This window comes from Paroedura picta, chromosome 8 (genome assembly GCF_049243985.1).
Source record: "Paroedura picta isolate Pp20150507F chromosome 8, Ppicta_v3.0, whole genome shotgun sequence".
In the NCBI taxonomy this organism is placed as follows: domain Eukaryota; kingdom Metazoa; phylum Chordata; class Lepidosauria; order Squamata; family Gekkonidae; genus Paroedura; species Paroedura picta.
The window spans coordinates 3,638,238-3,662,872 of NC_135376.1; the positions used below are offsets into that span (position 1 = coordinate 3,638,238).

The 24,635-nt window shown below is 50.4% G+C and overlaps 1 protein-coding gene across 3 annotated transcripts in view; it reads left to right on the plus strand.

Moving 5' to 3' along the window:
- Positions 1–24,635, plus strand: part of LOC143842841 (DIS3-like exonuclease 2) — a 228,492-nt gene that overhangs the window by 70,719 nt on the left and 133,138 nt on the right. For all 3 annotated transcript variants that reach the window (XR_013233376.1, XR_013233375.1, XM_077348100.1), the window contains one exon: positions 15,483–15,693. Coding sequence is in view for 1 of the 3 variants with exons in the window: in XM_077348100.1 (XP_077204215.1) it covers positions 15,483–15,693 (211 nt within the window). In the remaining 2 variants the exon portion in view is untranslated. The remainder of the gene's footprint in view (positions 1–15,482; positions 15,694–24,635) is intronic.

Sequence of the window (24,635 nt, forward strand, 5' to 3'; positions counted from 1 at the left end):
ACACCACGTAAGGCAGGGGTAGTCCGCCTGTGGTCCTCCAGATGTCCATGGACTACAATTCCCAGGAGCCTCTGCCCGCGACAGGTTGACTACCCCTGCTCTAACTTTGTTCTGTCTTCCTTGGAGTTGACATCACGTAAGGCAGGGGTAGTCCGCCTGTGGTCCTCCAGGTGTCCATGGACTACAATTCCCAGGAGCCCCTGCCCGCGACAGGTTGACTACCCCTGCTCTAACTTTGTTCTGTCTTCCTTGGAGTTGACATCACGTAAGGCAGGGGTAGTCCGCCTGTGGTCCTCCAGGTGTCCATGGACTACAATTCCCAGGAGCCCCTGCCCGCGACAGGTTGACTACCCCTGCTCTAACTTTGTTCTGTCTTCCTTGGAGTTGACATCACGTAAGGCAGGGGTAGTCCGCCTGTGGTCCTCCAGGTGTCCATGGACTACAATTCCCAGGAGCCCCTGCCCGCGACAGGTTGACTACCCCTGCTCTAACTTTGTTCTGTCTTCCTTGGAGTTGACATCACGTAAGGCAGGGGTAGTCCGCCTGTGGTCCTCCAGGTGTCCATGGACTACAATTCCCAGGAGCCCCTGCCCGCGACAGGTTGACTACCCCTGCTCTAACTTTGTTCTGTCTTCCTTGGCGTTGACACCACGTAAGGCAGGGGTAGTCCGCCTGTGGTCCTCCAGGTGTCCATGGACTACAATTCCCAGGAGCCCCTGCCCGCGACAGGTTGACTACCCCTGCTCTAACTTTGTTCTGTCTTCCTTGGAGTTGACATCACGTAAGGCAGGGGTAGTCCACCTGTGGTCCTCCAGATGTCCATGGACTACAATTCCCAGGAGCCCCTGCCCGCGACAGGTTGACTACCCCTGCTCTAACTTTGTTCTGTCTTCCTTGGAGTTGACACCACGTAAGGCAGGGGTAGTCCGCCTGTGGTCCTCCAGGTGTCCATGGACTACAATTCCCAGGAGCCCCTGCCCGCGACAGGTTGACTACCCCTGCTCTAACTTTGTTCTGTCTTCCTTGGAGTTGACACCACGTAATGCAGGGGTAGTCCACCTGTGGTCCTCCAGATGTCCATGGACTACAATTCCCAGGAGCCCCTGCCCGCGACAGGTTGACTACCCCTGCTCTAACTTTGTTCTGTCTTCCTTGGAGTTGACACCACGTAAGGCAGGGGTAGTCCGCCTGTGGTCCTCCAGGTGTCCATGGACTACAATTCCCAGGAGCCCCTGCCCGCGACAGGTTGACTACCCCTGCTCTAACTTTGTTCTGTCTTCCTTGGAGTTGACATCACGTAAGGCAGGGGTAGTCCGCCTGTGGTCCTCCAGGTGTCCATGGACTACAATTCCCAGGAGCCCCTGCCCGCGACAGGTTGACTACCCCTGCTCTAACTTTGTTCTGTCTTCCTTGGAGTTGACATCACGTAAGGCAGGGGTAGTCCGCCTGTGGTCCTCCAGGTGTCCATGGACTACAATTCCCAGGAGCCCCTGCCCGCGACAGGTTGACTACCCCTGCTCTAACTTTGTTCTGTCTTCCTTGGAGTTGACACCACGTAAGGCAGGGGTAGTCCGCCTGTGGTCCTCCAGGTGTCCATGGACTACAATTCCCAGGAGCCCCTGCCCGCGACAGGTTGACTACCCCTGCTCTAACTTTGTTCTGTCTTCCTTGGAGTTGACATCACGTAAGGCAGGGGTAGTCCGCCTGTGGTCCTCCAGGTGTCCATGGACTACAATTCCCAGGAGCCCCTGCCCGCAACAGGTTGACTACCCCTGCTCTAACTTTGTTCTGTCTTCCTTGGAGTTGACACCACGTAAGGCAGGGGTAGTCCGCCTGTGGTCCTCCAGATGTCCATGGACTACAATTCCATGGACTACCCCTGACGTAAGGCACTTGGAGAGGGCAGCCCTAAACAAGAATGCTTGCTTGTCCCAGCACATTGAGTCCTGCAAAGAACCCTCTTAGATACAAAGACATTTGCATTATATATAGAAGCATCTAAGGTTCTCCAGCCTCATTAGACTGACGTTAGCTATTCAAGGAATTGTGTAGCTGGAAGGGATGCTCCAGTGACGAGCCTCCGAGGTTTTCTCTTTTAATGACCATACTTTCTAGTTATTGCTGCCACAAAGCCCTAATCCTCAACTTTTCACAGCTGCTTGTCAACTTTTTTATTTTTTTTAGCAGCTATAACAAAAGCATTGTAGTGTATAAATAACCCCGGTTGTCATCACGACAAAAGCTGACCTCCATCCTTTGCCTAAATAAGCTTTTGTATTTCTGCCGAGAGTCACAAAGAGAATGACAATAAATGAGGGATGGAAACGCCGGGCGCCACCATGAAATTTCTAGGCACCCTGTCGCCCTGGCGCCTGGGATTTGTTGAGTCCGGCACCGAGCTTTTGGGTTTTCCTCTCCTTAGAGTCTTTCTGAAGGTTTCATCCTTTGTCCCGTGAGTCTGATCCTCATTTCGACTCCTTTTCTCATCTTCTTTAGCGACCTTTCCAACATGCAAGATTTGACTCCAGTAGCAACTTAAAGACCGACATCAGATGTGTTTGTTGTGCTCTATCCCGGGGGTCCTCAACTCCCGGTCCGCGGCCCGGTACTGGGCCATGAAGGCCATAGTACCAGGCTGCCAGCGGCCGCACCTGCCTCCCCCCCCACAGCGAGAGGGGGGGGAAAGAGGCAGGTGTGGTCACCAGCACTCCAGCGACGCAAACGCGCATGCACGGAGCTGCCGCGCATGCGTGTTTGCTCCCCCTGCTGGCGAAAACGTGCATGCGCGCCAACTGCGTGCACGTCTTTATGTGCAGCTGCGGCAGCCAGGCCGCCGGCTCTCTCCCACCCTTGGAGGCGGTCCCCGACCACAAGAAGGTTGGGGACCGCTACTCTATCCTACTCCAGGGCTGTGTGGCAATCCAGCCCCCCTGTTAATGTCCAAACATACTGCCCCTGTGTATTTGTCTGCTTTGCCACCCAGGTGTGTGGCTCTTCTCATTAGACCGAAGCACAAGCGCTCCTTACCTGGCGAGGAAAAACACAAAACCACCTGCTTTGCTTGCTGATACCCTTTTGTACCTCATCAGACACCATTGTTTCCTCCGTTTGCTGGGTGCTGATGACCGGATGACCGTGCCTGGCACGGAGTGCGGAGTCACCTTAATTTGCTTTGGGTCAGGCGGTCTCGAAGCGCCGTTTAATCATCCATGAAATAAAACCCAGGAAATCCACTCCGGCAAAGAGGCAATTAAACAAACGGCTTGGGTTTTATCAGGAGAGCAGCCTTTGCAGCACAACCCTGGGCCCTTAATGACCGATAAGATTTCTCAGATTTCCCAAAGTGTCAGCTCCCTTCATCAGACTGCGCTTTGACTCTTGAAGGCTTATGCCAGGGGTAGTCAAACTGTGGCCCTCCAGATGTCCATGGACTACAATTCCCAGGAGCCCCTGCCAGCGAATGCTGGCAGGGGCTTCTGGGAATTGTAGTCCATGGACATCTGGAGGGCTGCAGTTTGATTACCCCTGGCTTATACCTTGGAAAACCTTGTTTGTCTCTAAGATGCCACTGGACTGAAATCTTGCTCTTCTGTTGCAGAACAACTTGGGTGTTCAGCTGAAAGTACCTTTGCACAAACTGTTCTCCAGCCCAAAGCTTGGCTTTCAAGTGCAAATTGTTGTTGTTGATCAAGTCTATTGAAATTGTGTTGATTTAAAACCACCGTTGCATTATTGCTGATGTCACTTTAGACTATGTTCTGTGTATCACCCACCTGTGACGTTCTATGTAAACTGCCGGGAGCCGTAAGGGAGGGCGGTATAAAAAGCTAATTAAAAAATAGTAAATAAATACTGACATGAAGGTTGTGAGGTCCACCGGACCATCCGGGAACAGGGCAGAAAGATGCCTTGAAAAAAAGATGCCATTTCTTCACCCTGTACTGATGTAAGAATGTTGGGAACGCCCGGAGCGACTCTCTGGATGTTGGGTAAAACTCTATGGTAGAATTAGCATATTACCGTAGAGTTTTACCCCCAATCCAGATCGCCCCCCCCCCCATTACCTACGTTCCTATGTAACTGCTGAGCTTATAGACCGATCCTCTCCAAGCAGTCTCGGGGTGGCCGACAACAATTAATAACAGTGACATCTTAAAAAATGATCAGTCTAAATCTTTTTGAAGAATTAAAATGCTCCAACAAGTCTTGTTGGTTGTTAAGGTGCTGATCTCACTGGGGGGATCTCCTGTTGGCCCCTCCTGGGTTTTGGCCCCCTGTGTGATTCTATGATTCTACGATTCTGTGATTCTGTGGTTCTGTGATTCTATGATTCTGTGGTTCTGTGATTCTATGATTCTGTGATTCTATGGTTCTGTGATTCTACGATTCTGTGATTCTATGGTTCTGTGATTCTGTGATTCTATGATTCTATGATTCTGTGATTCTGAGTTTCTGTGATTCTGAGTTTCTGTGATTCTGTGATTCTGTGGTTCTGTGATTCTGAGATTCTGTGATTCTATGGTTCTGTGATTCTGTGGTTCTGTGATTCTATGATTTGTGGTTCTGTGATTCTATGATTCTGTGATTCTGTGGTTCTGTGGCTGATGCCTGGGTGAGAGCTGAGATCCTGACGGGGGGCATCAGTGCCCCAACCTCTGTGCCACCACCAAGCAGCCGGTTGGGTGGCTTGTCAGGAAACCCGGGCCTGGGAACCACGCTATTAATTGCTAGCTTGGGAACTTTTTGATAAATGCTCCGGTAGTTATTGAGTTTTATCAGAGCAAGCTGAGAAATAACATCGACGGGACTAATTATAGAGCGATCGGTTAATGATTGACACAGTCGGATAAAGGAACCACAGCTGGGGCGGATCGCATCGTGTGCCGTCCGTCCCGCTCCCTCATTTCAGAAGTAATATTTTTAGGGGTAGGGGAGACTAACTAGGTCCGATGAAGGTTTTGGGATGGCAGTCAACAGTATGCAGTCGAAAGATGCTAGCAGTGTACCCCCCCCCCCACAGCCCCAATCCTGGTTTATTCTTTTTTTTCCTTGCACCTGTTGTTGTTGATCTGTAGTTTTCCTTCCGACTCATAATGCTTGCACCGAGAACTAACAGTTCTTTTTGGATGAGGTGGGAAATACCTTTGACAATAACGCATCTTACATGCACGGTTCAGGGCCTTGTCACTGTTTCCGTAATAAACTGCTGGGTTTTTGAGGGTTTTTGATTTTGTGTGTTTTTTTGGTTGGTTTTTCTGGTCTTAGAACGATTTATAACTCCTCTGTAAAAATTTGTTCTTGGATGAAACGGTGTCCATAACAGCTCTTTTTGAATCAAACTCCCTTTAAGTGAGAAAAGACTGAAAGCACAGAACCGAGAAAAAGCTTGAGCTCAAAGCAGAGTAGAAATCTCATCCCCCCCCCCCCCCGTGTTTGCTCTGGAGCAGGTTGATGTTGTTTGGTCTCAACCAGGGAATTCTGTTTTTAGGACAGAGAGGGAGAGAAGACTAGGATCTCAACTTCCAGTAGACGTAGTTGGTGCCGGTGTCCAAGGGGCATCCTTTGACTAGAAGGCTGCTTTCCAGTTTCACCAGTTTGCTGCTCTCCCCTGGTACAGAAGCACTCAACGCTTGTAGTTAGTGCTAAGATGGGCTGCAAGTACTAGGGTGTAAGCATCCACCAGGGCCCTGATTGATGCCCACTTGGACTGCAAAGGCAGGGAAACTGTCCGGCACTTGGTGGGCCACATCTGTCACGCCATTGATCGCCAAGGTTGATTCGGCTGATCTGGCTGGCTGGCTAGGCAGGTGTCCCCTAGCTCCCTCACCGCTGCATGTGTGTCCCTCCCAAAGCTGCATGCTCAGTGGAAGAGGATGACCATCTCAGTTAGAAGGAGTGTACCATTCTTTGGTCAAGGGGATATGATAGCTGCGCTCTCCTGCTAGAATCTCCAAACAAGCTCCAGGCCTGCTGGCTCACAGAGGTTAACAACAGCTAAAAACGATACATTAAAATACATAAAAACCCCACAGCTCTCCAAAATCCCCCACAAACTAAACCTCCCAACCGGCCTTCCCCCAATCTGCTAAGTTTCCAGTGATGGAGACACCAGCGGAGGGGTGAGATCTTCTGTCTCCCCGGTCTCAACCAAATGCCTCGCGGAAGAATTCCATCTTGCGGGCTCTGCGGAGCTGAGATAGAAGGCTTCCACGGCAGAGAGGGGATTCGAACCCAGGATATCCAGATCCTCGTCTGCCACTCTGGCCACCACACCTCTCCGGCTTACCCATCGTCAATCTCTCTCAAGAAGAGCTAAGTCTGCCGTCATTTTGACGGCCTCTCCCGGGCCTCATTTAGCTCACCTAAAAGCTGCCGTGGGTCTCTGGGGCCTGCTGTCGCCACACGAGATCTCAACCGGAGGGAGGGCGGGCGTGGGGAGCAGGCTGTTCTCGGATGAGTCATTTCCCGCCGTGGCCAGAGCCACAGCAGTGTGGAATCCAGAGTATATTTTCTTTTGAGTTAAACGAATTGGGGTGGTGACATCAAGCAGCCCAACCCGGAAGGTCTGGTGAAGTAAGGTGATGCACTTTCTAAGGAGCAGTGTGGCCACTTTGGTAAACGAAGACATGTTCCAGTCGCACCAATGACGTCCCCACCTTCCAGAGGCTGCCTCTCTGTCCATTCACTGTCGTCAGCAAAGAAAGGGGAGCTGGTCACCTTTGGCGTCAATGCCTACTTTCTTCCCCTTCTTCCCATCTCACAAGGGCAGCAGGGTGGGGCTTGGGATGGATTCTATAGAGCTTTGGAGATGGGACACCTACTCAGGTGTAGATGGCCTTGCCAGGGCTTTGTGGCTTCCTCCTAAGCCAGCTGTCCTATTTAGCTCCATGTGTGCATTCAGACTTTCCCCATAGCAAATCCGGTGGGATGTTGTCTCCGCCCCACCTAACGCAGTCATCTTTACGAGAATTCTCAGTGGAAATGATTTCTAGATCAGAATGCTGCGGAAACCAGACCATCAGAACGTCAAGAGGAGCCCTGCTGGATCAGCTCAGTGGTCCATCTAGTCCAGTCTTCTGCCTCACACAGGGGCCAACCAGTTCCCCTAGAGGGCCAGCAACAGGGCATGGAGGCCAAGGCTATCACAAGAACATCAGATCAGTGGTCCTTCTAGTGCAGCATCCTGTCTCGCATAGTGGCCACATGGTCCCTCTGGAGCAGGGGTAGTCAAACTGCGGCCCTCCAGATGTCCATGGACTGCAGTTCCCAGGAGCCCCCTGCCAGCATTCGCTGGCAGGGGGCTCCTGGGAATTGTAGTCCATGGACATCTGGAGGGCCACAGTTTGGCTACCCCTGCTCTGGAGAGTCAACAACAGGGCAGAGAGGCTGAGGCCTTCATAAGAACATCAGCCCTGCTGGATCAGACCAGTGGCCCATCTAAGCCAGAATCCTATCTCACACAGTGGCCAACAGGTTCTTCCTCTGGAGGGCCAACAACAGGGCAGAGAAGCTGAGGCCTTCCTAAGAACATCACAAGAGCCCTGTTGTGGTCCATCTAGGCCGGCCTCCTCTCTCACACAGTGGCCAACCATTTCCTCTGGAGGGCCAAGCACACTGCAGAGAATCCTTCTGCTGATGCCGCCCCCTGGCTCTGGGATTCAGGGGCTCGCCCTTCAGTCAGCTGTGTCCAGTAGCCCTTTTTTCATCTTGTCTTTCCAGTGCAGGCTTCTAGTTCACAAGGACTGTTTACTCCTCCTTTGTTGGTGTTGACACACTTTTCAGACTTCCCAGGATACTGCGGGGGGGGGGGGGGCAGACCCTTCATTATGAAATCAGTATAAATAAATGAGCAGTGTTGATACAGCCATTGAAGCCATGGGCTGCAGCCCTACCTGCTTGCACCCTGCCCTACAGTCATGTTCTGAGGCTTCCTTCCAGCTCATAGCCCTTTGAGATGCCCCTTCTGAGCCCTCCTTTGTTCAGAGTCCAAAAAGAGCTGCCGATCGGTTGTTTTCCTGTCCCAGGGACGTCTCTGGGGAGCTCTGAAATGCTTAGCCAGCCCTCGATGCTGCCGTTGTTTGGCCTGTGTGCATATTTCGCATAGGTGACTAATTTCAACCAGCAGTTGTCCATAAACCGAGGGTGACCTCCTTGTCATGCAGAGGGAGAGGCCATAAATATAGCCACCAGCTGCAAAAACCAAAATGCAGCTGCTCAGTTACGCTCAGCCTCCCACTCGAGAAAAGGAGCGCCACGTTCCTAGAAAGCAAGCATCTCAGCAGCACACCTGGGCGCTTAGATCGATGCGTGGACCGCTGTGCCAGGGGCTGGGGAACTGGGCAATCTCCCTGCTTCCTCTTCTGGCAGAGATGCAGGCCTGAGACCGCCGTACCAGATTGCTTCCCACTTCTGCTCCCACTCCCCCTTCTTTTCCTTGCTTTTTCTGTTCCGATGTGCAGCTTCCGCTGGATATCTGACCTGCGGGGCCTGCGTGAGGCGGAAATGGGGATGCTGCTCAATTCACAGAGTACCGACTGGCCCAGCCTTCAATGTGCGATCTGACATCCAGCAACATGCCAATCTCATCCCAGTTTATAAAATAATAACATGCAATCATAATTTGATGCGGAAGAGATTGGATGGCATTCAAGAATTCATGTTTCTTGGATCTCAAATGGATCAGAGTAGTGTTTGCAGTTTGGAAACAAAACATCCAATTGCTCTGTGTCTCTCAGCAGTGATAATCATAGAATCCTAGAGTTGGAAGGGGCCATACAGGCCATCTAGTCCAACCCCCTGCTCAACGCAGGATCAGCCCAGAGCATCCTAAAGCATCCAAGAAAAGTGTGTATCCAACCTTTGCTTGAAGACTGCCAGTGAGGGGGAGCTCACCACCTCCTTAGGCAGCCTACTCCACTGCTGAACTACTCTGACTGTGAAAAATTTTTTCCTGATAAGCTGGAACCAAACATGGAAAAGCAAAGACATAAGCCTGAGAACCAAACATACGTAGATTAGTTCAATCTATCATATTTCCAGTAGTCTCTTATGGCTGTGAAAGTTGGATGATGCAGAAGTCGGACAGGAGGAGAGTTGGTTAGTTTGAACTCTAGTGCTGGGGAAGGCTTCTGCGGATTCCCTGGACAGCAAAAGTCACAAACAAGGAAAGACTTGAGTGCATAAAGCCTGATCTGTCACTGGTAGGCCAAATCACAAAACTCCAGCTCACTTACTTGGGCCATATCATGCGCTCCAACTCAACCGAGAGAGCAATTCTGCCAGGACTGGTCAGGGGTAAAAGGAAACCAGGCTGACGAGCAAGTCACTAGATATGATCAAAATGGACACTGGCCAGAGCATGATGCAACTAAAAGAAGTGGCGCAAGATCGGAAGAGGCGGAGACATCTCACCTATGGGATCGCCAAGAGTTGGATACAACTGAATGGCTAACGTAATCATTCTCATCCGTTTTTATTTGTATCCCGCCCTCCCGGAACGCTCAGGACAGGTAACAGCATTAAAATAACATGCAGGTTTAAAGATTAAAGCATTTCCAATCGCGTTAAAATGCCCCTTAAAATTAGCTGCCAGACTAGGGAGGGGGGCTGCTTGGCACGGAGTCGTTCTTCCATCCATTTCTCCCCCTCCCCCCCTCCTAGCAGGGAGGCCAGCATTTCTTGGTTTGTCTTGAGTCTTGATTGAAATCCAGGCGGCCAGGGGAATTAACAGGACACTCAGGGGAAAGGGCTCTCTGGGGAACTCTGAAATGCGTAGCCAGTCCTTGATGCTGCCGTTGTTTGTCCACGGTGGACCTCCACTGTCCACTTTCCCTTTATTGCCGTGATTCATTTATTTTGATTGACAGCCTTCTTTTCCCATGTGGAATTCACTGCTGCAGGAAGAGGTGGAGGCCAGAAGAAGGGATTGGGTCAACATCCAAAGCAGAGGTCCATTATTGGGTATTAGCCACAAGGTCTAGATGGAACTTTCTGTCTGGAGCAGGGATACTCTTTCTTGTTGGTGATTGGAGTGCAACGATGGGAGGTCTTCTGGAATTCTGGCCCCATGGGTGGACCTCCTGATGACACCTGGGTTTTGGCCATTGCGGGACATCAAGTGTTGGTCTGGATGGGCCTTGATCCAGTATGGTTTCTCTTATGTTTGGGGCAGTGATGCTCTGTCCCCTTGGTACTCAGGGGGTGACCTTCTGGTGGACCTTCTGATGGGTTTTGTCCATTGTGGGACACCAAGTGTTGGACTCTCTTATGTTCATATGTCTGGGGCAGTGATGCTTTAGTACTTTGGGGGCCATAGTGGGAGGACTTCCCACTATGTGGCCCTGCTGGTGGACCCCCTGATGACCCCTGGGTTGTGGCCACATTTATATACCGCCAGGGAGAGCGGTATATAAATGTAATGTAATAATAAAAGTGTTGGTCTGGATGGGCCATTGGTTTGATCCAGTATGGCTTCTCTTATGTCTGGGGCAGTGCTCAGGGGGTGATGATGGGAGGGTTTCTGGAATTTTGGACCCACTGGTGGACCTCCTGATGACCCCTGGGTCTTGGCCACGGTGTGACATCAAGTGTTGGACTCCAACATGGCTTCTCTTATGTTCTTATGTCCAGGGCTGTGATGCTTTATTTTTGGTACTTTGAGGCCTTCTCACTATGTGGGCCTTCTGGTGGACCCCTTGATGGCCCCTGGGTCTTGGCCACCGAGTGACACAAAGTGTTGGGCTGGAGGGCTGTTGGCTTGATTGAACATGGCTTCTCTTAGGATCTTATGCCTCAAGGTAGATTACAAGTTTCCGCAGGGTAGCCATGTTGGTTCACAGTAGAAGAGTTAGGTCCGAGCCCTGTAGCATCTTAGAGACCATCAAGATTTTCAGGGCGTCTGCTGACGTAGGGAGCTTTGACTCTTTAAAGCTAACACCCCGAAAACCTCGATGGTCTTTAAAGTACTATAGAACCGTAAAGTCGATCAGTAAGCCCGTTCCAAAATACAACAATCACAATGAATGACTCTGACAGTATATCAAAGCCAAGCCATTCAGCCCATCAGCAAGCGGGTTACAAGGCCTGGTAACATTTGCGTCGGGCGGCAAGGATTCCACAATGAAACAGGGCTGGGATTGGTGGACTGGGAGAAAAACCCACAGTATCTGTAAAGGAGGTTGCCCCTAAGCTGACCCTTCCCATCATAGCTCTCCAAGAGTGCCTCTCGGATGGTTCTGTTTTGTGCATTTTGCAGAACGAAGCGAGCGTTGGGGAGCCTTCCTGATAGTGTCAGAGAGCCTGTTCCATAACGTAGCGGGAGTCACAGAGAAGAATGCCCTCGAATGGGCTCTTACTGAGCGGATAGGCGTTGGGTAATAGGCAAGGACGGGGGATTGGGCATCAGAGGGACCTCCATAAATTGTTCACGCATTCGACAGATTTCAGTGATGGTTTCTGACTCCCCCCCCCCTCCTTTCTTTCATTAATAACAAGAGTCTCGTTGGCAGCCGGGGGATCAAGTTAACTGTGGAAATTTCTTTCTTGCTTTTCTTGGCCCTGGTGCATTTCCTGAACAGAGTGTGCTTTGTCCCAGGTGTGCCATTCTGATCTTGGGAAGTGTGTCAAGGCATGTGTGGTGGTGAGACCCCTGGGAACTGGTGCGTTGAGCCCGAACAGATACCTGCTTGCCAGTAAAAGAGAATAAAGGTTGCATGGGCTCTTTGATCCTGAACTTGGATCCGGAGCTGTTATTTGTCTGAGAGCTCAGATGATCGAATGCCAGCTTGACCCAGGAGCGTGCATCGTGTTTATTGGTTAGAAATATTTATATCCTGCTTTTCTAATCTGGGCGGGTTTCGAGCAGCTTGCAGCGAGATGAAAATATACACTGGAACTCTGAGATTAATTAAAGCACCTGGGCAGCTCAGCGCTTAAAAGAGCAGATTAAAAACCACAATAAGGGAAAATGAGTCTCTGATCTTTCCACCCAAATGCCATTCTTCAAGCCTTCGGTTCCAAGCAGAACAAACAGGAAAGGACTGAATATTGACTCTGAGGATCAAGAGAAGACCTCAGAGAAAAAGGGTGTTCCAGGGATACGGCATCACCACCGAGCAGAGTCTGAAAACCTTCCTGTATAATTCATCACATGCAAGGTGTACCTTTCTAAGAAATATCAATATGGCCCTGCTGGGTCAGACCAGTGGTCCATCTAGTCCAGCATCCTGCCTCAATCAATGGCCAACCAGTTCCTTACAATCACCTTCCCTTCCTCCTCCTCACAACAGACGTCCTGTGAGGTAGGTGGGGCTGAGAGAGCTCTGAGGGAACTGCTCAGTCTGAACAGCACTATCAGGCCTGTGACGAGGCCAAGGTCACCCAGATGGCTGCATGTGGAGGAGTGGGGAATCAAACTTGGCTTAGAAGCTGCCCCTCTTAGCTACTACTATCCTGGGTGTGCTGTCAGTTTATTTCCTTCTTCGGGGCGTCTGCTTGCTCATTTTATAAGCACGAAACGAAATCCCGGTCTTTGCATGGGGGATGAAGGGTGGACGGGAGCGCCCTTTGCTGCATTCACTTATCGATTCTAAAATGAATAGCAACATTCATCGCTCAGGAGATTGTGCAAGTCCTTCTTGTGCGTTTGCATGGGGTTTGCAGCTCCTGTAGGATGGCCATTTTCGTGTTTGATCCAAACCAAGGCAATGACAGCTATAAAGGTTTCTTTAAACCTTTTTCAAAGGGTGACTTCAAGCCAACTATGCCTTTGAAAGCCAGCTTGGTGTAGTGGTTAGGACAGAGCCGGCAGCCTCTAACCTGGAGAACCAGATTTGATTTTCTACTCTTCTTCCACCTGCAGCAGCTGGGTGACCTTGGGCCAGTAAGCAGCCTGGAGACTCCTTTGTGTGGTAAAAAGTGGCTCTCCTCCTCCTCCTTCTCCTCCTTTCCCTCTTTCTCCTTCTCCTCCTTCTCCTCCTTCTCCTCCTTTTCCTCCTCCTCCTCCTCCTCCTCCTCCTCCTTCTCCTTCTCCTTCTCCTTCTCCTTCTCCTTCTCCTTCTCCTTCTCCTTCTCCTTCTCCTTCTCCTTCTCCTTCTCCTTCTCCTCCTCCTCCTCCTTCTCCTTCTCCTTCTCCTTCTCCTTCTCCTTCTCCTTCTCCTTCTCCTTCTCCTTCTCCTTCTCCTCCTCCTCCCTCTCTTCTTCTCCTTCTCCTTCTCCTTCTCCTTCTCCTTCTCCTTCTCCTTCTCCTTCTCCTTCTCCTTCTCCTTCTCCTTCTCCTTCTCCTTCTTCTCCTTCTCCTTCTTCTTCTTCACAGTGCAGGAGGAGCTCTCACCTTAGGTAAGCCCCCATTAGCCCCCCCCCCCCAGATCTGTGACAGGCACAAGCAGAAGGGAAACATGGGGTCTGTTTGGAGATGTCCTGGCCGTTCGTGCGTAGATGTGCAGCTGCATTCTGCGGCAACTGCACTCTGCTGCTGGCCTCTAGCAAGGGCACCAGAGGACAGGTGTTTTTCCCTTTACTGGAAAGGCTCCTCTTTTATTTCGCCAAGTGGGAAGAGGCAGGGGAGCCAGCTTGTTTTCTTTTCTGCATTCAAAGCAAGAGCCCTTCCTTTCGAAGGCAATCATATTAAAGGAGCTTGGCTCGAGCGCTCGTGCGCACAAGCGCTGACCTCCCTCTCCCGCTTCCAAGCCAGGCTCTGCCGCAGATTTCCCCCTTGCTGGGCATGCGGGACGGCGTGTCCAACCCGAGGAGAAGATGGCAAAACCCGACGGGCCGACCGGCACAGGTGCTCGGCCGGAATGATGTTTGGTGTTCGGGTTGCGGTAGCAACGCTGCCTTTCCTGCTGAGACAGCGTTTTTATCCGGCGTGTCTCTCCCAGCCCTCCGTCTCCAAATTGCTTATAACAAACTCTTGCAGCAGGGTTGTGTGTTTCAGATTTAACCTCCGTCCTTTTTCTCTCCAGCTCTTCTGGTTTGGGGGTGAGTCGCTCCCCCTCAAAGCACACTCTCGTCTCCTTTACTTGCCTGTCGCCCGCGTGGTGCTAATCTTGTTTTGCACAAAAGGGAAAAAGCAATGTTGGCCATTGAGAAAGTTTTTGGGGGGCATTAAACACCTGGTTTTGCATGGCTGTCTGTGGTTGTGGGCTTTGCTATTATATCCTGTCCTGTCCTGTCCTGTCCTGCCCTGTCCTGTCCTGTCCTGTCCTGTCCTGTCCTGTCCTGTCCTGTCCTGTCCTGTCCTGTCCTGTCCGCTTTGGCCTCAACCATAAACCTGGTGGGAGAGCTCCATTTTGCTGGCCCTGCAGAATGCCGGAAGCTCTGGTTTGGTCCTCTGGGGCTCCAGTTAACAGGGCCAGGCAGGAGGTGAGACCATGGAGAGCTGCTGCTTATTCTAGTAGACGGTACTGGCTTTGACCAACTGAGGGTTTTGATTCCGTATAAAGCGGCTTCAAGCGTTTAGGAGGCGAATAAGTTCAATCCCCATCGTTTCTAGTTGGCAGGGCCAGGCAGCGGGCGATGTGAAGGACCTCCACCTGAAACCCTGGAGCATTGCTGCCCATTTCCTGCAGGATGCAGGAAATGCACAACTACCTGGCCACCCACGGTGACCCCAGTTCCATGGCCAAGTGACGCCCCCCCCAAAAAAACAGAATCCATGGATGATAAGGGGGTGCTTGTGTAGAATCCCCCAGTCCTAACAAGGACCCCTTGATGAGATAATTGTTTCTCTTCAACAAAGTGCTTTCTTTCTTAAATGATGATGCGATCCATTCAGTCATGTCCGACCCTTGGCGATTCATTAAGAAAGTCTCCGCCATGCGCCCCTGTCTCTGACTGCTTCTTTTAGTTGGTTCATGGTCATCCCTGGATCGGCTTTGATTGTGTCGAGCCAGCCGATCCTTTGGCAACCACGTTTCCTTTTGCTGAGCATTAATAATTTTCCCAGCGAGTTTGGTCGCATGATGTGTCCAAAGTAAGTGAGCTTCAGCCGTACTATCTACTCTTCTAATGACATGGTGGGTTTGGTCCTCTCTAAAACTATCCTGTTGGTAATTTTGGCTGTCCATGGGATTCGCAGCATTCGTCTCCAACACCCTAATTCGAAAGCATCTCTTCTCCTCCTGTCTTCCTTCTTCAGGGCCTAGCTTTTGCATCCATAGGTTGTTATGGGGAAGACAACGTCATTGACTAGCCGGCACTTTTTATGAACGCTGATGTCCTTACTCTTCCATATTCGGTTTGTGCCTAACATTGCGTTCCAGCCCGGTGTTATTCGCCGTTTGATTTCACGGCTGCATCCTAAATGACGCCTGGTTATTGAGAGCCATCGGAGATCCTCCCACGAAGAGCCCAGAAACATCTTCGAGATGGTGAAGGGTGGGTGAAGGCCTGTCAGCACATTTGGAGGACCCCAGATGTTGCATCAAGGCCACCAGCTGCCTCTTTGGGTCTCCGTGTTTAAAAGCCTTCTTTTCATCCTCCAGGTAATCCAGCCCGATGGCCGTGAGAATGAAACAGGAGCCGCTCAAGAATCTAATGCCCCTCGGAATCCTCCGGATGGCCCCGTTCTGACCAGTCCAGCCAAAGAGGATGCAGACAGCCCAGATGTCATCATAGAAGCTCAGGTGGACGATAGCCCAGAAGACACTGAGAGAGGGCAGGAGAGCTCAGGAGAGGCAAAGGATCCCAGGCAGGGTAAGTGTATCAATTAAGTAATTCCTTTCCTCTCCTGTTAACTTCAAAATGCAACCCAGGAACCTGAGATTCCGTGAAGGCGATTGCGTGGCCTGGTGAGTGCAGTAGATCAATACAGCTACCCTCTGAAACTGTTTTTTTTTTCCTGGTTCTGCCCCACAAAATACCTTTTAAGTGACTATGCACCCGCTTGGACGTGAGATCAGACACTGAGCTGCAGCCGGAGAGAACTCAGAGGGTTGAGGATGCAAATGCTGGTGTCCGGGGGTGGCAAGTGGAGAGGAATTGTTCCACATGCCCGTCTGGCTGATGTCCCTGAGAGTTTCCTGCCTTCCTCTGCAGAATAGACTTTGTTGAAGAAAGGCTTGGTTGCCCCCCCCCCCCCAATCATAGTTTCTCCCATGTATTTGCTGTTCGTGGTGGTTCTCCTGTCTGGTTGTAGCCCCCCCCCCCACTCTTATAGATTCTGTGTATGCATGGATTTAACCTCTTCCTGGTTGCACAGATGAGGAAACCAGTGCTCCTTCGGCTTCCAGCAGCAAAATCCTTCTAGAGAATTGAAACTGCCGTCTCTAGTGGAGCAGAGAAATGAGTTCCAGTCTCTGGGTGGCCGAGGCAGACGCTGTTTTAACTTGGGTCACGGGGGAGGGGACAGTGTCACGGTTATTAGGCTCTGGAGACACCAGGTTCCTGCAGTTCTAGCGTCAGATATTTTCACACCTCATGTGGAAAGTCAAAAGAAGCCCATTGCTGCTTTGAATTGTAATCCCTCACTCACTCACTCACCCACCCACCCACCCATGCACACACACACACACACACAAACGTCTGTCCGTCCGTCCATCCATCCACCCGCCCAAATGTACACAGAGAGATGGAGATGGGAGGAAAAGGCATCCTTTCTAAAATCAGCCACCTGGAATGGTTCTACTCTGTGATTTAGGGATAAGGGGGTCCCCTACTACCAGGAGTGTGCAATTTCCCCCATTTTGGGTCTGTTGGACCCTCCTCCCCAAATGAGATTTCTGAACAATTCTGGATCCCAACACCAATAAACCAATTTGGATCAGGGATATTTTGAAAACCCGATTTTTGTTCAGGATCAATTGACTTCAGGTGGGGAAAAAATGGGGGGGGGGGGAAACAACCACCAAAGAGTAGCAAAACACAACTGAACAGCAGGAGCAGATTGCTCCCACCACTCAGCTGTTTCCCCCCAATTTCTTCTGCAATCACTTTAAACTAGCCTGGTTTAAAGACTCAAAAAGAAAGTGGGGGGAAACAGCTGAGATGCTGGGTGCAGTTTCCCTATGTTTCAAGGTATACTCTTTGGACGGAATTCATTTACAGTCACATTGAACATTTTTAATAAGAATATTAAGGTATGCCATTTTGTCAGTTCTGTTTATTAATTTCACATAGTGACACACAGTAAGAATACATTTTTTGATATGTTTGTAGCCACTGAAGAAGAAATTTTATTCCAAAAATGAGATTTCACCGACACTCGTTTTGGCTAATAAAAAATTACTGGTTTTTGAAGTCAGCTTGTTTGTCACTTTCTGCTGCTGGTTTACAGGGACTACAAAATGCTGATCCTGCATAGAGAATGGGGTTGGACTAGATGGCCTATATGGACCCTTTCAACTACATGTTTCTATGATTCTAAGAAACTGGAAGAAAACAGCTAAGAGGCAGGGAGTAGTTTGGGAAATGAAACATTCCTTATGGGTATTTCTCGGGTATATTTTTGACATGGTGAGAGATGAATGCCACACGCTGACCACCACCTCCCTCAGAATAGGTGGCATTTGCACACATTTGGTACGCCTGGTGGTTGGGTCCAGTATACTCAAGGAATGGTAAAGAGCCACCATGCCTTAGGTGGAATTTCTCGGGAGAAAGCTGAGCAGAATGCTGCTAAGGAGGTTGGCTTGTCCCTGAGGCATATCCCGGAGGTGTTCTCAAATGCCTCAGTGCCCGAAGTGTCCGGCGTGGCTTGACGTGACACGCACATGGGAAAGTTGCGTTTGGCAATGTGGGACAATTCCAGTGAGTGAAGCTTTGTGGGGAGAAATATTTCTGCCCTGCCAGGTAAGAGAGGGATCGTGCTTAAGCATGTTTAGCCAGTTCTTGATGGCTCGGGAAAGAGATGGGTCATGGTTTACTCACCAGGTAGGCCTGGACGGACTTGTTTTGCTGATCTTTTGCCCTACGGCGACTGTGGGCGAAAAGTCCAGCATTACCAAGGGATCTGTCGGGTGAGGATTATGCAGCGGGGCAGTGGGTGGGGGGAAAGGGACTCGTGGCCCACCTCACCAGAGTTGCGACAGGTTTTATCTGTTTTCTTATTTGTCTCTTAAGCATATTTTGACGCAAAGTTAAACTGTACGGCCTCGAGAATGCTGAACTCGTAAACGATGCATGATCACTGACATTCTAGCATATTAGAGGTTGACCAAAGTACTCACGTTCAAATGAAAAATCTTCGAAAATGTTAGAAGCGGGGTGGGGAACCGTTTTGGTCTGAAGCAACAGAACGGAGCTCGAGTCCAGAGGGACCTTTACCAGCAGCAAAGTTTTGTGTGCATGCACACTTCTCCAGATTCTGGGCAGCAGCTTTTGTGTGCATGCACACTTCTCCAGATTCTGGGCAGCAGCTTTTGTGTGCATGCACACTTCTCCAGATTCTGGGCAGCAGCTTTTGTGTGCATGCACACTTCTCCAGATTCTGGGCAGCAGCTTTTGTGTGCATGCACACTTCTCCAGATTCTGGGCAGCAGCTTTTGTGTGCTCTCCAGATTCTGGGCAGCAGCTTTTGTGTGCATGCACACTTCTCCAGATTCTGGGCAGCAGCTTTTGTGTGCATGCACACTTCTCCAGATTCTGGGCAGCAGCTTTTGTGTGCATGCACACTTCTTCGGACGCACCGACACAGACTTCCCCAACCATTATCTATAGGTGTGTGCGTGTGGGGGTGGGGGTGGGTTAGTTGCCAGAAAGAGCTCATTGGAGCCAAGATGCATCAATAACCAAGTGACAAATGTAGCTAAGATTGGATTAAAGCAGCCGGGAAAACAACTCAGAATTAAACTTTGCTGGTCTTCCAGGTGTCCCAGAGTGACGGGGCTCAAACTTTCATTTGAAAACATCATGTGTGTCTATAGTATGCGCACGCCACCACAAGATTTGGGGCCATTTGTACCTTAGAGCAGGGGTAGTCAACCTGTGGTCCCCCAGATGTCCATGGACTACAATTCCCATGAGCCCCTGTCAGCAAATGTTGGCAGGGACTCGTGGGAATTGTAGTCCATGGACATCTGGAGGACCGCAGGTTGACTACCCCTGCCTTAGAGAGCAACACGAGCATCAGGATACAAAGTTCTGAAAGTTGGAGATCCATTCACCATCTGATGAAGGGTATTTTCGCAGGGGTAGCCAAAACTGTGGCGCGCCAGATGTCCATGGATTACAATTCCTATGATGCCTTGCCCAGCGTGATGCTGGCAGGGGCTCGTGGAAGTTGTAGTCCCTGGACATCTGGAGAGCCACAGTTTTGGCTACCCCTGCAACAGGGGTATTTAACTTGCTTAGGTCCCTCCCCTCTTCAAACTCCCCTCTCTGCCAGCTCATTATCCAAAAGCTCCAGCAATTCCCCCTGACCTGTAGTTGGCAACCCTATCGCCAACTTTGGTTTAGATTGGATGGCCTTTTGGACAGCAACAGTGGCATAGCCCAGGGATAGTCAACCTGTGGTCCTCCAGATGTCCATGGACTACAATTCCCATGAGCTCCTGCCAGCATTTGCTGGCAGGGGCTCATGGGAACTGTAGTCCATGAACATCTGGAGGGCCACAGGTTGACTACCCCTGGCATAGCGTGGAGCAGTATCCTGGTACAATTAAATTCTGACCGTGCCCCACTCACCGTGCCCCACTCACCCACCCACCCACCATGCAGTTCTCATTGCTGATCTTGCAGAGGTCAGTGGTTCATTGCCCTTAGGGTCCACCTCCCAAGCAGCCACTTTATCCAGGAAAAGTGGAGCAAGCAGATCGTTTGGAGATCAGCGACCTCCAGCCCCCACCTAGAGGTTGGCAACGCTAGGAGCCAAGGACTTCTCCAGTGGCAGCCAGGTCAGTTCTCAGCTGTCTGCAAGCAGCTCGAATCGCTTACAAAGGCGACCTCTTTATAACTGGAGTGATGCGGGTTTACCTACTGCTCTCCTTTCCTTCCAGGGCGGGTGAATTCCCTTCCTTGCCTTTCTCTTCTCTCTCTCTCCCCGAGATCTGAAAACACAATATATTTTCATTTGCAAGCAGGGACTGCTAATGTTAATTGTGCTCTTCTTGGAGAGAGCTGGAAATTTCCACAGTGGCCGTTGCGAGCCTGGAAAAAATAACTTTGGATCCGTCACGGCTAATAAGTGTTTTAATCTGATGGCTTTAAGGGCCTGCTTTGGCCACCTCAGCTGTCCTGGTTAATCTAATTTGCGCACAGAACTTTCAAGAACTGCTTTTTTTCCCCCCTCAAAGCCATCAGACCTGGCAGGGGAGGGGCCCGCTGGCTGCGCGCCGCGATCCGAGCTGCGGGTCCCGCAGGGCCGCTAACGGTGCAATTGCTGGCTCTAATTTGCCGGTAATAACAGAACTAATTGGAGAGGTTTCTGGCTATTAGTGCCTCATTTTCTTTTCAGCAAAGCTGTAACAATTTTTGGTTTTGTCAGGTAATCACCCGAAAGGGAAACAAGGGGATTAAAGCACCGTTTTGCCGGGCCCAAGCCGCCCGGGGAGTGTTTGCACTGTAAGATAAGCTCCGCAAGCCCTGCCCAAGCTAACATAGTAAATCTCCCACTGAAAACACATCGCTGCCCAGGGTGGAAATATTGAATGGTCACCGGATAACCACGACAGCAGAGGTTCGGCATAGTTTATTTCTGGTTTGGCAGATCGGAGTCGGTTTCTCTCCCGGCCTCCCCACCCACCACTTTACCTCTTCGTTCGGCTCTCCGGGATTTTGTCCTGGTTCCCTCCTGCGTCCGGGACTCGCTTGTCTCTCTTTCAGCTCAGGTCCCTTTTGAAAGCTGTTCTCCTCGTTGAGTGGGAGTGTCACTTGATTGCCCCTGTCCATTGCGGGAGCTGACTGGGCTTGATGGGGGGAGGGGATCCCGGAGCCCCCCCTCCCCCTTTATATATTTATTTATTTATTTGAAGGTTCAGGGCAGTTTACATAAAACGGGAACAACGCACTTAACTCAGTTTAGAGTGATGTGGTAACAACAATAACAATGACAACAAGACCGTGATAGCAATAAACGTTGCAGAACAGTAGAATAGAAGGAGAAGGAGAAGGAGAAGGAGAAGGAGAAGGAGAAGGAGAAGGAGAAGGAGAAGGAGAAGAAGAGTTGGTTCTTATATGCTGCTTTTCCCTTCCCGAAGGAGGCTTAAAGCGGCTTACAGTCGCCTTCCCTTTCCTCTAATAGTAGAAATATTAACTCATACTGAGGCCCGGTGGTTTGGGCGGATCTGTAATGATTGTCGAAGGGAGGCTTGTGGGGCTGGTGGGAAGCGGTGGTTCTGGTCAACCTCAACTAAATGCCTGTCGGAAGAGCTCCCTTTTGCAGGTCCTGTGGAACTGTTTGAGTTCCTTCAGGGCCCTGATCTCCTCTGGGAGCTCGTTCCACCAGGTGGGGGCCAGGATTGAGAAAGCTCTGGCCCTTTTGTGTAGCTTCAAATTAGTGCATTGAAGAACCCGGGTCTGGGAGATCAAGACCATGCTCCACTATGAACATCACGGTATATCCTTGGCCCGGTTACGTATTTTCAGCCAAGGGCACAACAGAGGATCATTGTGCCTACAAGTATAGGCAACTTCAAGAGGGGATTGGATAAACATGTGGACAGAGGTCCATTCGTGACTATGAACCACTAGTTACAGGTGGAGCACTCTGTCTCCGTGGTGTTTGGAGGGCAAGAGTGGGAGGGCTTCTGGAGTTCTCGCCCTGCTGGTGGACCTCCTGAGGCCGCCTGGGGTTTGGCCACTGTGTGACACATGGTATGGGACTGGATAGCCTAACCCAACATATTTTTATATCTGGGGCAGTAATGCTCTGCATTCTTGGTGTTTGGTGGGCAACAGTAGGAGAACTTTTGGTCTTGCTGGTAGACCTCATGACAGCAACTGTGTTTTGACCACTGTGTGACCCAGTGTGTTGGACTGGATGGGTCATTGGTCTGATCCAACACGGCTTCTCTCACGTCCTTGTTGGGTAGACCATGTAGGGTGGACCCTATACCCTGCTCTGAGAACTTTGGACTGGATGGGCCATTGAATCATAGAATCACCTCCAGGGTCATCTAGTCTAAACCCCTGCACAGTGCAGGAAATCACATTGGCCTGATCCAGCATGTCTACTCTTACGTTCTTATGAGAATTCACCTGTTGGGTGGACCACTCTGAGAACTTCAAAGGAACAATGAGATTGGACTGTGAGAAATGAACTCTCAGCATGTCCCTGCAGAAGCACTTCTTGCCTGTTTGCCTCAATTTGGCCTCAGCCTTAGAGATTGCCAGGTTCTGATTCTTGTTCCTATACAAATGAGAACATTCCCCATGGGCAGTTTCTCCCATCTTTGGAACTCTGTCATGGGGAAAGCCTCAGTAGTATCTGGCACAATGTGTAGGCACACACTATGTTCTGTTGGCAAAACTCTCCTCAGCAGAAAGCTCGACACAGCAAAAGGCTAATTGATGGGATTATTACCTGCCCAGAGCCCACCGGGAAGGACAGGCTGTAAAAATAAGACCATTCATTCATTCATTCATTCATTCATTCATTCATTCATTCATTCATTCATTCATTCATTCATTCATTCATTCATGCTTCTATACCAAGGGTAGTCAAATTGCGGCCCTCCAGATGTCCATGGACTACAATTCCCAGGAGCCCCCTGCCAGCATTCGCTGGCAGGGGGCTCCTGGGAATTGTAGTCCATGGACATCTGGAGGGCTGCAGTTTGACTACCCCTGTTCTATACCGTTCCCTTATCACTGGTTGCCTCAGGGCAGTTTACAACAATAAACTTGGTAAAGTTCATATAAAAACCAAGCTATATCAATTATTATTATTATTAGAAACAATATTAAAACTTTAAAAAAATGACATCTTATTGAAAACAATGGTTTAAAACTGCCTGTCCCATGAGAGGAGGGCGAAAGGGTGTTGGGAGATCTGGATCAGGAGTTCTGTTAGTTTTTTGCGCTGGCCTCAACGGTAAGCTTGGCGGAAGAGCTCCGTCTTGCAGGCCGTGCGGAACTCTGCGAGCTCCCCAGGAGCTCATTCCATCAAGCCAGGTGGGTTGGTTGAGGCCAGGTGTACTTCTTTGGGGCCGGGGACCTCCAACTGGTTGGCATTAGGTGATCGGAGATCTCTCCGAGGGACATATTCAGGCAGGCGATCCCTCAGATGCGTAGGTCCCTCAAAAACCTGATCTGGAATTCAAGTAGGAGTCAGTGCAACTGTCAGAGAACCAGCCATCTCTGCTTGGCCTTTGGGACTCCCAAGCAGGGCTTAAAGACATCAGCTCATTACAAAAAGTCTAATGCAGGGGTAGTCAAACTGCGGCCCGCCAGATGTCCATGGACTACAATTCCCAGAAGCCCCTGCCAGCATTTGCTGGCAGGGGCTTCTGGGAATTGTGGTCCATGGACATCTGGAGGGCCGCAGTTTGACTACCCCTAGTCTAACGTCTCCTTGACCTCACAGTCCATCCCCACTTCCATATAGCCACATCACATCTCTGCACCTTCAGAGGCTGTAGGCCAGTTAGAGCTGCCGTGTCTCGAATGGCCGTGACTAGCCCCATCTTGGAAGGCGTTCAGGGTCGGCTCCAGCTAATACTTAGATGGGAGAGCACCAAAGTTGTCCATAGTTGCTGTGCGGAGGCAGCAATAGCAGACCACCCTGCTTTGCCTCTGGCCTTGCCCTGACCACTCGGGGGGTACAGTGTCAGTGCTCCACTGTGGCTAAATATTAGCTATTTGTACCAACATTTCTGGCAACGAACAGGAAAAGTACAGATATGTGCTTGTCCATCCCAACCATAGCGAACTGTTTTTCCCTCCGATAATGACAACCATTGCAGGATTTGGCTGTCTGAAGGTCTGACTCTGAATCAGGTTGCAAAGTGTAAATTTAAAAAATCTACCCAATTGCAGGGGCAATCTTATTTTTTAAAAATCTTTGGGGGGGGAGATTTAAGAAGAAGAAGAGTTGGTTTTTATACCCCGCATTTCACTGCCCAAAGGAGTCTCCAAGTGGCTTACAATTACCTTCCCTTTCCTCTCCCCACAACAGACACCTTGTGAGGAAGGTCAGGATGAGAGAGCTCTGACAGGACTGGCTCTTGAGAACAGCACTATCAAAGCTGTGATGCGCCCAAGGTCACCCAGCCAGCTTCATGTAGAGGAGCAGGGAATCAAACTCGGCTTGCCAGATTAGAAGCCGCTGATTTTAACCACTACGCCACGCTGGTTCTCAAAAAATAATGCTGAAATCTAGTGAGATTGCCCCATGAGAATTCGGCAGCCATTTTGGATTGCCTCAGGAATCCAAAATGGCTGCCACAGTTTCACTCAGGTAGCGGAGAGGAATGGCAGAGAGGATGCGTGAGTGGGCAGAAAGTATGTGAAGGATGTGGGGGGAATGAAGATACAGTAGGAGGGAGGAAAAATCAACGGGTTGGAACGGGGGCAACGGGTTGGAAGGAAGGAAAGGGGAGAAGCTATACCCTGCTCTGGGGCAACGGGTTGGAAGGAACGGGTTGGGGCAACGGGTTGGAAGGAAGGAAAGGGGAGAAGCTTTGACTGAAAGGGAAGTCAGGACTGGAGGTAAAGTGGCAGTTGGGTCGACTGTGGAGGGCAGGTGGCGGGGAAGGAAGCAG